Below are 12,483 nucleotides of genomic sequence, written 5' to 3' on the forward strand. Positions count from 1 at the left end.
GTCCCTGTCTGGCTTTCAGCTCAGGCCCATCTCTTCTTCTGTAGGTCAGGCCCTTGAGGACACTTGGGTTTGGGAACTTGAAGTAAATAGCCCAGGTTTGGGGAGTATGAAGCTAGGTAGGGAGGTTAGTAGTTTTGAGCTCCTCTCCAAGGAAATGGAGGATGACTGTCCAGGACAAGCTCAGGGGGAGTCTCAAAGGCAACATTTGGTCAGGCCGGAAGATATGTCTATGAGGTACCAGGAACTCGTGGCTTAGAAGGTGGCCTGGGAAAGTCTGGGTGGGTTCTGCTTGGGGAGGAGTACACAGGTGAGACCTGGGGGTGCCTCGGGGAAGCCAGGCTCCACCTGCCGGCACACCCATCCCTGACTGCTGCTATTACCCAGCCTGAAGTGACTGAGTGCCCACTGTTTACCTGGGTGAGGGGGAACCACAGGCCTGCCCCACCCACACACGTGAAGCCACTGGGGCTGGAGCCAGCTCTTGGACTACAAAAGGCTGCTGGTGACTAGAGTCTCTCCTCAGAGGCTGCCAGTGGGGACATTTCCCCATGCTCCATAGCATGGGTGTTGGCCGGAGAAAGTTGGCCCCATTCTGGGTCCTAGCCTTGGCTCTGACCTTCAACCAACACACAGGTAAGACTCAAAGTGTCCATCTTTCCTAGGCCATTTAGAGAGACGTTTTCACTCCCCCATGCCCTGGACTCAGGTGGGCAGTGAAGTTCAGAGTCTTATCTGGGTCTTGGCAAGCTCTAAGAGTGTGTCTGTGAGAGGGTCCTGCCATGTAGCCCTTGCCTTGATCTGACAACTTCTGTCTCTAACTCAAGAGGCAGGGAAGTAACTCTGGTATACAGGGAATGGAAGATGGGCATCCAATGTTGGGGAGCAGAAGGCTACATCTCAGAGCCCCCAAACTGGCCAAGGTAGTCTCTTAGCCTGCTCATATGCTCACAACGCTTTCTGGCAAAACCTCACAAGAAACCGTGAGCTGCAAGCGGTCCTGGGAATGTTGTAGTGTCCCTTAACCCGGCCCTAGCAGGAGGTGGAGGCACCAGAAAACTAGGCTTAGGGGGCAAGTCAGTCCCAACTTTGCTCAAACCTTCTGTGTAGGATGGGAGTGGGCTATTCACCCACCATTAAGTGACTTTGCACTGCGGTCATTAACTAGTGATATATTATGTTCCTTCCTCCATCTTCTTGCTGGTGGCCAGCAGCCTGGGCTGCCTGAAGTCCCTGTCTGGCTTTCAGCTCAGGCCCATCTCCTCTTCTGTAGGTCAGGCCCTTGAGGACACTCGGAAATCTCACCTTGAACACTACTCTGACTTATCTCAACCTCAAGGGCATGTTGGTGAGTCTTAGCCTTTGGTCCCCATTGCGCCTGCCAGGTCCCCACCACTCTACCAGAGTATGGCCTTGGGTCCCCGGGGGCTTCTTGCCTTAATGGTTCCTCAGTTAGCACACCGAAGAGTCGGAACCCGGAATGGCTGCTCTCCTCCTGTTCCCAGCTAATCCAGCTCATGGAAGTGTCACAGGCATCTATGCTCAGGTTCTGGAGGGAGCTACAGAAAGTCTGTCAGGTTGATTGGGCCATGACACAGGCTTCCACCTATGTAGATCCTACCTCTGTCTCTCTTGCTTTGATTAACCCATTTCAACACCACACTCACCTTTTGTGTCTTGACCCTAGGAGCTAGGGAATCAGTCAAAGCAAGGGGCCTCGGGGGGCCTCTGGGGCCAGCTGGCACCTTGCATTTCCCCAAACTGGTTAAAAAAGGGAAGGGGTGCGAGGTTAAGCTGTTGACTTAGATTCTGGCATTGGTGAGGATCAGGACACAAGCCCCATGTGCGAACAGAAGTTTCCGGGCTCTGAGAGCACTAAAGAATGATGGTTTCAGAGGTCAGTGAGAGAAGAGAATGTGGGATGTAGGCCCCATCCTGGATCTCAATAGGCAGTAGCATCCACGCTGGACTGGAGACCTGGGAGTCTGCTTCTGCTGGCTCTGTGCCCTTAGCCTCTTCCCCTGTGTCACAGTCACCCCATTACCTCACTGTGCACCCGATGACCCAAGCTCCTGCCTCCATAGGTACCCCACTCAATAGAGTGACCATCATCCCACCTCTGAAGACCATTCCTGTGGTACGAGGTGAGTGAACCCCAAAGTGTACCTGGGAAAGAGGCCTGCTTAGCTGGGGTATGCTCTCTTAGGCCTGAAGAGTTACTTAGACAAGGGTACCTGGTCTTGGATGATACTTAAACCTAGGAATGTTGAGAGGGGTGTCCAAAGCTGCTGTGAGCTGGTCCCAGGGTTTCCTAAGTCAGATAGGATCTCAGAGGCCCACTGTGGGCAGCAGCTTCTCTGATCCCAGTGATGCATGAAAAAGGTGCCATGTTAAAGGAAAAACATGGAGGGCACATCAGGACTCTGGGACCAAAATAGTTGCCTTCAGAGCCTGTCATTGCTTTGGTCCACAGCCTTCAACCCAGCACATACCAGGCGGGTGTGCAGCACATGGGGCAACTTCCACTACAAGACCTTTGATGGACAGGTCTTCTACTTCCCTGGTCTGTGCAACTATGTGTTCTCGGAACACTGTGGGGCTGCCTACGAGGACTTCAATATCCAGCTACGCCGTGGCCTGGAGTCTAATTCCACCACTCTGAGCAGGGTCATCATGAAGCTTGATGGCCTAGTTGTTGAGCTGACCAAGAGCTCCGTCTTAGTCAATAACCACCCGTGAGTCTGGGGCAGTATTGGATGGAGGTGCTTGGTGGTATCTCAGGGATGTGAGAGACATTGGCATTGTTAGCAAGACTCTACTCTGAGGAGCAAACCCCATACTAGAACTGCCTCTTAAACTCTTCCTTAATCCTGGCATTCCAGGTCCATGTCTCTGTCACACACATGACTGTAAGGATCTTCTCACCTGGGGTCTTTTTTGTCTCTGCGCCCCTCAGTACCTTATCCCTACTCTCTTTTACAGGGTCCAGCTGCCCTTCAGCCAGTCTGGGGTCCTCATTGAGCTCAGCAATGGCTACCTGAAGGTGGTGGCCAGGCTGGGGCTGGTCTTCATGTGGAATGATGATGACAGTCTTCTGGTGAGGGAGAGTAGAGTCTCCTGGTGGGGGGTGGGCATGGGTGGGAGTGGACATAGCTTTCTGGTAAAATGGGGGCAAAGAATGGAGTCTCTTAGTGAAATCAGGAGGTGGGTAAGGAGAAGGGGCATAAGGCCCCACACAGCTAGAGAAGGTGAGCATCCAGATATCAGCAGAACCTCACGGTCTTTGCCCCCAGACATAGGTCCTGTGTATTTGGGATGGTTTCTTGAGCCCTGCTCTGAGTCAAGTCTTCATATAACTGATGGGGAGGGTCTTTTGGCTTGTGTCTTCTCTGAGAACCCTCACCTTCTTTTGGGGAGTCTATATTTTACATCCTGGGGTGTCTATAGTGGCAACAGGTGTCTGATATCTCCTCCAATTTCAGCTGGAGTTGGACACCAAATATGCCAACAAGACTTGTGGTCTCTGTGGAGACTTCAATGGCAGTCCAGAATCCAGCGAGTTTCTCTCCCACAGTAAGTTCCCAGGCAATGCCCCTGGGGCCCCAAGAGGCTTAGTCTCCCAGTATTTCAAACCGAGTATCTATATGTGTATGCAAACAGATGCTCACTCTCTCTCACAACTTGCATATGCCTGCTGCTCACACAGGCATGCACATACACATAGGCTTCCCTCTCACAATCCCAGCTCATGCATAAGTTCACACAGACACATCTGTATATACACATATTTGTGTGCATATACTCTTGGCACCCCTCACAGGTGCATGTGGGGAACAAGATGTCCGGCAAAGCTCTGGTTCTTGATACAGCTATTCTGGGGACACAGACCCTTACATGGAATCATCCTTGGTTCTTTCAGGCCTGAGAGGGTCATATTTCTTTACCACTATGTAATGGAATCACAGATGCAGCTGTCTCATCCAGATACTCCCACACCCCTCCCTCTTTCAGTCTCCCCACGTCCCATATAAGCTGTGGGTAACAACCTATCCATGTGTATGTCTGCTTCTGTCAGGCAATGCTGTATATAGGCTAGCAGGGGTCAACCCTTTGGGCTTGGCCATTGAGATGATGGGCTGAGAGCCTGGGACCTGTAGACAGAGCTGCTCTGGACTTCCTGCAGATGTTAGGCTGACACCCCTTGAGTTTGGGAACTTTCAGAAGATGGACGGCCCCACAGAGCAGTGCCAGGACCCCCTCCCCGTGCCCCAGAAGAACTGCTCCATCAGATCTGTGAGACTTGAGAAGAATGGGTGGACGGGGTGGGGAGGAGGGCTGTGGGTTCTGGGCTAACCTAGGTGTTTCTGGGAAGCCTGGGATCAAAACTCAGCGTGGGCACCTGCCATTGTCTAGAGCATCTGTGAAGAGATCCTGAAAGGTCAGCTGTTCTCAAACTGTGCGGCCCTGGTGGACATCAGCAGCTACCTGGAGGCTTGCCAGCAGGACCTCTGTCTCTGTGAGAGCTCTGACCCGTCTAACTGCATCTGCCATACCCTGGCTGAGTACTCTCGGCAGTGTGCACATGCCGGAGGACAGCCTCAGAACTGGCGGGGTCCCAACCTCTGCCGTAAGTACCCTCAGCCTCACCTTCCCATCATAGCATCACCCGTCTGGTAAATGGGACCTGACTTGATATGACCTTTCTTTCTGGTCTTCTTGCAGCTCAGACCTGTCTCCTCAACATGGAGTACCAGGAATGTGGCTCACCCTGTGTAGACACCTGCTCCAACCCCCAGCATTCCCAGGTCTGTGAGGACCACTGTGTTGCTGGCTGCTTCTGTCCTGAGGGTAAGATGGAGTCTCCACCCCAACCCTAACCCCAGACCTCCAAAGCACACAACTGCTTTGGTGATCCTGCTGTATTGTCCAGCCTTGGTGAGAGATCCCTATGACCCTGGCCGAAAGTGTCTCTGTGCTATTGATGTTTCCTGGGGTTCTTAGATGGCACCTATCACATGGACTTGCTTTCTACAGGTATGGTGCTTGATGACAGTAACCAGACGGGCTGTGTCCCTGTGTCCCAGTGTGCTTGCCTGTACAATGGGACATTGTATGCACCGGGTACCAGCTATTCTACTGACTGCACCAAGTGGTATGTTTTGGATTCCCCATTCAAGACCCTGGCATATACTTTCTTCCTCGGGATTTGTGAACTTGTTAGGTCCCAGGATGATGTGGCCAGTGCCCCATGGGCAGGAGCCTTCAGTTTGGTGGCAAAAATCATAGGAGTGTGTATGGGACTAGTACACAATATGTCCTTCTTCCTACATGCAGCACGTGCTCTGGAGGTCAGTGGAGCTGCCAGGAAGTTCCATGCTCTGGTACCTGCTCAGTAATGGGAGGCTCCCACATCTCCACGTTTGATGAAAGGCAGTACACAGTACATGGGGACTGCAGCTACGTGCTGTGCAAGGTGAGGTCTATGTTGTCCTCACCTTGGGCTTTCTGATTTGGGGAGCTGCACCAAGACAAGGGCCTCCCTAGGTATCACTAGCCTAGGCTTCCCATCACTGCTGCACCAGGGAAACCTTGGGGGACTTCATGGTAAAGTCATGAGGAAATATTTTTGCCTGCTGGCCCAGGGCTCTATGGAGTCAGTCAGCTGTTGATTGATCCTCTAGTTCTGAATGACCCCTGCACATTGCTCTGGCCCTTCTGATCTTGTTTTCTTAAAAGAGACTTAATATTTTATTTGCATATTTTACTTATGTGTATGCATGTGTTTCTCTGTGTGTACATGTGCCTGGTGCCATGGAGGCCAGACGAGGCATCATATTCCTTGGAGCTGGAGTTACAGGTGGTTATGAGCTACCTGATGTAGGTGCTGGGCACTGTACTTTGGCCCTTTGCAAGAGCAGTACCCAACCACTGATCCATCTCTCCAGCCCCTGTCTTGTTTTATTTTTGGAATAATTTTATGTTTACAAATAAATAGGAAGTCCAGGGAGTCCCTAAACCTCACCGACTCCATCAGCCTCCCCTGAAGGAACATTTTGCTTTAGTATGATGCATTGGTTACAACTAATGCTGAGAAAACAGTCAGCCATTCCTGTCCACGGCAGAGACCATCAGGGTGACTCCTGAGCATGCCCCAGGATTTCACAAATGTGAAATATCCTGTACCTTAGCATCATCCAGTAGTTCACCATGCTGACCATCCTAGACTGTACCTGACCATCTTCCTCTCCACCTTGGAAACCACTGATCTTCAAAACACACACACACACACACACACACACACACACACACACACACACACACACACCTGTTTTCCTTTTAAAAGTATTTTTATTTATTTTTTGAAAATTTCATAAATGTACACAATGTACATTTTGATCACTTTCTCTCCCACTCCCAATTCCCCTCAGTCTCCCTCCCAACTTTTAGAATTATTGCATTCAGTAGGTACATTGAGCCCCCTTGTTGGGGGATAGGGAGGCTCGTGGCATGTGCTCCTAAGAGAACCTTCCTCCTGGATTCAAATGGCTGCTTCTTAGAGTCTACAGCAGTGGAGGACTTGAGATTTTCAACAAGGGCAGTGAGAGGATGAGGTGGGCAGGGGTTGAGGCAGTATGTGAGGACCTGTGTCATTCCCCGTAGCCCTATGACAGCAATGCCTTCACTGTGCTGGCTGAGCTGCGGAAGTGTGGATTGACTGAGAGCGAGACTTGTCTGAAGACTGTGACGTTGAACCTGGGTGGGGGGAAGACGGTGAGTATCACAGGGAGAGCTGAGGAGAACCCTGGAAGAGGTAGGTCCTGGAAGGTGGAAAGAACATGTTCCCATTGCCTGTGACCTCCGCCTAGTCCCTGGATTCACATCCTGAACAGTGAGCCTTAAGTGGAACACAGCGGGTGTTTGATACTGGGACTGCTGGGATTGCACCAGCTGGACCCAAGAAAGAGGACTCAGGCATTTCTATCCAGTACAACTTCTCCATTATTTTTTTTAATATATTACTTTCTGTTTTTATATTACTTAAGATATGATTCTTTTGAAAGTTTACAAAGTCAGGGCAAGTATGGGACCTGATCTTGAAACACGTTTACCTCATGGGGACTACAGATTTGTAGCCCAAGGTCTCCTAGTGAGCACACTTCACAGCCTGTGTGGGTTACCACGGGACAGTGGAGAGATATTGCTCAGTCCCATACTGACGCCCTTGGCTCTGCAATTGGTTCTAGGTGATCACAGTGAAAGCCACTGGAGAGGTCTTTGTGAACCAGATCTATACCCAGCTGCCGGTATCCACAGGTGAGGGCTGCTTCTGTGATTCTGAATGTGTAGATCTAGCCCATGGGACATCTCCCACCTTGAAATCCTCATTTTCTGCCCACAGCCAACGCTACCTTCTTCCGGCCTTCAACCTTCTTCATCATTGGCCAGACCAACCTGGGTTTGCAGCTTGAGATCCAGCTGCATCCCATTATGCAGGTGTCTGTGCGTATAGCACCCGAGTTCAGGGGGCTAACCTCCGGTAAGAAGCCCTGACTGTGTCTGAGCCCATTCTGTCTTAGAGCCCACATGGGGCCTCAACCTGCTTTTCTGCTCCTAGGGCTCTGTGGTAATTTCAACAGTATGCAGGCCGATGACTTCCAGACCATCAGTGGGGTTGTGGAGGGCACAGCAGCTGCTTTCTTCAACACCTTCAAGACTCAGGCGGCTTGTCCCAATGTTAAGAATATCTTTGAGGACCCCTGCTCGCTCAGCGTGGAGAATGGTGAATTTGTTTATTTAGCTGTTTGTCTATACTCTGCTGAATGCCGAGGGGTTTGTGTACTTGGTTTCATTTGTGATCTGGTTATTTCCCAAGAAACATTTTCTCAGCGAACTCTGACCGGGCTTGGTGTTCAGCAGTCTTAGTCAGGGTTTCTATCCCTGCACAAGGCTCGTGACCAAGAAGCAAGTTGGGGAGGAAAGGGTGTATTCAGCTTACACTTTCCACATTGCTTCTCACCACCAAAGAAAGTCAGGACTGGAACTCAAGCAGGTCAGGAGGCAGGAGCTGATGCAGAGACCATGGAGGGATGTTAACTTACTGGCTTGCTTCCCCTGGCATGCTCAGCTTGCTTTCTTATAGAACCCAAGACCACCAGCCCAGGGATGGCACCACCCACAATGGCCTGCCTCCTTGATCACTAGTTGAGAAAATGCCTTACAGCTGGGTCTCATGGAGGCATTTCCTCAACTGAGGCTCCTTTCTCTGTGATAACTCCAGCTTGTGTCAAGTTGACACACAAAACCAGCCAGCATACCAGCTGTCTACCCCGAAGTGATGAATAAGCAAACTAGTGTGTACTGTATTGTGTCAATCACACACTAAAGATACCCCACAGAGGGCACTAAAGTGTGTAGATGTCATATGGAGGAATGGGAAAAGGAAGCTTTCTCTTGGAATAGTTTGACTCAAAGTGAGCTCAAATTTGAATCCTCTATTTCTCTTCTGGTGTTTTCCAAATGTCTACATTTGTAGCGAGTGGCCTGTCTATTGTATTTGATCTGTCCTTGTTGCCTGTCTGTAACAAAATGTTTTGCCCCATATTTTATTAAGCAGCATGAAAAATATGGAGAAGCAATGAGAAATTCTTTTTCATAGACATTTTTAACAGTTTTACAAAAAAAAAATTTTCCTGACCTCAGTTGACCTGGAATATCACTCAAAACTACACACAGACTTTATCAACCTGTATCTGCTTGCTGTTTACAACATTTATGGGGCATTTACTTTGTGTAATGCTAATTTCAGCCTGTTGGATGCTTTCGGCACATGATTATAATAATACATGTTCATTATTTTGGGTCAGGGCATGGAAAAGGACACAATTTAAGATTAAAACTATAAATTTATCTTATATTGTAAAAGCTAGTTATGGAAGAAGTCCAAGGCATAGCAAGGTCAGTTATATGGTTCTCTTAAAGGCAGGTTAACTTGAACAGGCTAAGCGTATGATAGGGCAGCAGATTGGGTACACTGTCTTCAATGAGTCACAAGGCTTATTATTAACTTGACTCTAGCATCTGGAAAAAGTACATTCTTTTTGAAGACCACAGGTATTTTCAGAAAAAATTTATTGCTACAGTTTATACCATGTAGTATTACATGTGAAACAAATGTGGATACTCTAGGGAAGGGTGGTGACCAGTCTCCGTGTAGGCATCATATGGCAGGAAGATATGATGGATCTCCAGGACAGATTCAAAGATGGCAGGGACATCATCTTCTGTACACAGGGCATTGGACTTCAGGGACCCTGATTCAGAATAAAAGAAAGGAATAATGCTCTAATGTACTTGTGACATTGTCCAGCCCCATAAGTAGGGTTGAGGAGGTGGGGTTCAGGATCAGCTGATCCTTCATCATTTTCCTCTGTATTTTTGTCCAGAAGTCTTGAGTATTTGTCCATGGCAATGGCCATTCATATTCCTAGGAGGTGAGAGGTCTGGGGACATAGGAAAGAAGAGAAACAATGATTGTAACTTCTCTATGCCTCATGACCCCACGTGGGAGAAACCCAGGGGCTTGGGTAAATAAGTAGCTGATGGATACCTTTCTATCCACAGAAAAGTATGCGCAGCACTGGTGTTCTCAGCTGACTGATGCCAATGGCCCATTTTCCCAGTGCCATGCCACAGTGAACCCCAGCACCTTCTTCTCGGTAATGCCCACTCACCGCTTCTTCAGCTAGCTAGGACTCCAACACTGCATTGTGTGTTCCATAGTTGGAAGACCAAAAGACACTGGAGGGAGGCAACTGACAGGCAGCTTGTGGCAGAAATATTCTCCAAGTCTGTACCTCCATGACATCCATGGTCCTTATTTTCTCATTGCATGTTCATTAAGTTTAGATCAAACCTCAGGTCTGTACTAGGAACAGGACTTAATACGAATCTTTTGAGACGTGTGAGTCATAAGACAGTAAAGAAGACAGGATATTCTAGAGGTGGGCCAGGTGGGTCACAGAGATAAAGGGCCAGGGTCTTCCCAGAATCTATGTCCTAGAGGGAAGGTTGGCTGCTTGAGAGATCTCAACATTAAAATTAACTAAAGAGGAATGGAAGGTGGGGAAGTGTCCTGAGGACGGTAAGGAAGTTAGGCATACATTAGGACTGGGGAAGGGGCAGTCAGATATCAGGCTCCTGAATGTGAGGCTGGGTCCCTGATACCCCAATGTCTCTACATCCAGAACTGCATGTTTGACACGTGCAACTGTGAGAAGAGTGAGGACTGCCTGTGTGCCGCCCTGTCCTCCTACGTGCGTGCCTGTGCTGCCAAAGGCGTGCTGCTCAGTGACTGGAGGGAGGGCATATGCGGTGAGTATGCTGTGGGTAAACAACTCTTTTTCTGTACAGGCCAGGGCCCTATCCTTGGCCTAATAGCTAATTGGATGCTCCAAGGGTCTTATTCCTACGTCAGTCTCTGAAACCAAGGGAGACCCAAGCCACTGTTACCAAGAGAACTAATTGGGAGACAGTGTCTGGGGAGCTGAAAAGGCTTTGAGCTGCTAGGTCCTCTTGTGGTGATTGCCAGGCTATGTGTCCACCAGTATTCTAAGTGTCCCTTCTTTCTGTTCTCACACAGCAAAACCTACAATTACCTGTCCCAAGTCGATGACCTATCAATACCATATCAGCACCTGCCAGCCCACCTGCCGGTCTCTGAGTGAGGAAGATGTCACCTGCCATGTCAACTTCATCCCTGTGGATGGCTGCACCTGCCCCAAAGGCACCTTCTTGGATGATTCGGGCAAATGTGTACAGGCCACTAGCTGTCCTTGCTATTACAAGGGATCCCCAGTTCCCAATGGCGAGTCTGTGCATGACAACGGGGCCATTTGGTAAGACTCTTAGTCCTGGCAGAGTATGTTTCCAGAGGACCTTGTCACCTTGTTCCCATGCACCTGTAATCATGCAAACAAGGAGGACATGGTGGGGATTCACAGGGCCTAGAGTGGATGATATTCTAAAAGCCCTTTACTTACAGCACCTGCACCCAAGGAGCACTAACTTGTATTGGAGGTCCTGTCCTGACTCCAGGTGAGCCTTTAAGGAAGCTTGTCAACTTTGGGAGAACACTCAAAGAGGTACCAGGGTTCATGCCCACTGCAAGTGAACAGAGCTGGGTTGATGATCGGTTTCACTGTTGTGGCACAGTCTGTGTCTGTGTGCCCTTGGGCTCCAAAACAGGGGAACTGAGGGTGTGGTCACTGTGCACATATAATCATGAAACATTCAGTGTATTCTCAACTCATATAATACACATACACACTCACATGCACTCTGCATGTATAACATGGATGTGCACCGCCCCCCCCCCCTCCATCACAAGGTAGGCAGCACATGCTTGGCTGTCTGGAAACAAATGACTAAGTTATCATGGCACTGGCTACCCTCAGAGAAAGCTTGGCAGGGATAGATGGCATAACCTCACTGGTCCTCTTCCTTCTTCAGTGTGTGATGCCCCCATGATCTATTTTGACTGTCGTAATGCCACACCTGGTGACACTGGAGCTGGATGTCAGAAGAGCTGTCACACCCTAGATATGACCTGCGTAAGTGACCTGGTCACTCCCTAATAACCGTCCCTGGGACCTTCCTGATGAAACCCTTACTTCCTTGACCTCTCCTGCTACGGTGTCTGTGGAGACCATTAGCCCCCCTCATGTCTGCTTCTGGAGAAGAGCAGCAGGGCCTTCCAATGCTGAGGGCCATCAGGGCAGCATGGGTAGACTGTGTTCTCTGAGCACCTCTGGTCTCTCTGCTGTTGAGTGTCCTGTTCCCATGGTACCTGCAGCTCTGCAGGCCAAAAGGACATGCCAGCCCCAGGCATCCATTCATATTCAGTCCCATTCACCCCGTCCATATTCCATACAGTACAGCTCCGAGTGTGTGCCTGGCTGTGTGTGCCCGAATGGGCTGGTGGCAGATGGCAATGGAAGCTGTGTTGTTGCTGAGGACTGCCCTTGTGTGCACAATGAGGCCACCTACAGGCCTGGGGAGACCATCCAAGTGGGCTGCAACAACTGGTATGTGGGGGTCACAGCGGAAGAGGCTTTGTTGGGAATGGACTGAGCTTAAGCACAGCTTCTGATGGCACGCACGGCCTAGGCTCCCAACGTGTCTAAGCTCTGTGCTTCAGTTTCCCATAAGGAGTCCCCATAGAAGGGGTCCCCTGGGAAGGTGTCCATTCTGGTGGGAGCCCTCAGCTGACCTCCACTTTCTACTCAGCACCTGTGAGAACAGGATGTGGCAGTGCACAGACAAGCCTTGCCTGGCCACCTGTGCTGTGTACGGGGATGGCCACTATATCACTTTTGATGGGCAGCGCTACAGTTTCAGTGGGGACTGCGAGTACACACTGCTGCAGGTATGCTCGTCTGATAGCCTCACCCATGGCCACACACAGCCCTAGGAACTCACCACCCTTCC

The 12,483-nt window shown here is 49.9% G+C and overlaps 1 protein-coding gene across 1 annotated transcript in view; it reads left to right on the plus strand.

Moving 5' to 3' along the window:
* Positions 1–521: 521 nt before the first annotated feature.
* Muc5ac (mucin 5AC, oligomeric mucus/gel-forming) overlaps positions 522–12,483 on the plus strand; it is a 31,986-nt gene continuing 20,024 nt past the window's right edge. Inside the window, 22 exon segments of the mRNA NM_001419868.2 lie at positions 522–633; positions 1,271–1,345; positions 2,082–2,141; positions 2,471–2,732; positions 2,980–3,094; positions 3,480–3,570; positions 4,181–4,290; positions 4,411–4,624; positions 4,720–4,845; positions 5,032–5,146; positions 5,332–5,470; positions 6,658–6,768; positions 7,242–7,311; positions 7,397–7,534; positions 7,613–7,777; positions 9,619–9,713; positions 10,242–10,368; positions 10,637–10,892; positions 11,039–11,091; positions 11,506–11,606; positions 11,929–12,080; positions 12,283–12,421. Of these exon segments, the coding sequence (NP_001406797.2) occupies positions 561–633; positions 1,271–1,345; positions 2,082–2,141; positions 2,471–2,732; positions 2,980–3,094; positions 3,480–3,570; positions 4,181–4,290; positions 4,411–4,624; positions 4,720–4,845; positions 5,032–5,146; positions 5,332–5,470; positions 6,658–6,768; positions 7,242–7,311; positions 7,397–7,534; positions 7,613–7,777; positions 9,619–9,713; positions 10,242–10,368; positions 10,637–10,892; positions 11,039–11,091; positions 11,506–11,606; positions 11,929–12,080; positions 12,283–12,421 (2,787 nt within the window). The 5' untranslated portion in view covers positions 522–560.

The sequence above is a fragment of the Rattus norvegicus genome, chromosome 1 (assembly GCF_021556685.1).
Source record: "Rattus norvegicus strain SHRSP/BbbUtx chromosome 1, alternate assembly SHRSP_T2T, whole genome shotgun sequence".
In the NCBI taxonomy this organism is placed as follows: domain Eukaryota; kingdom Metazoa; phylum Chordata; class Mammalia; order Rodentia; family Muridae; genus Rattus; species Rattus norvegicus.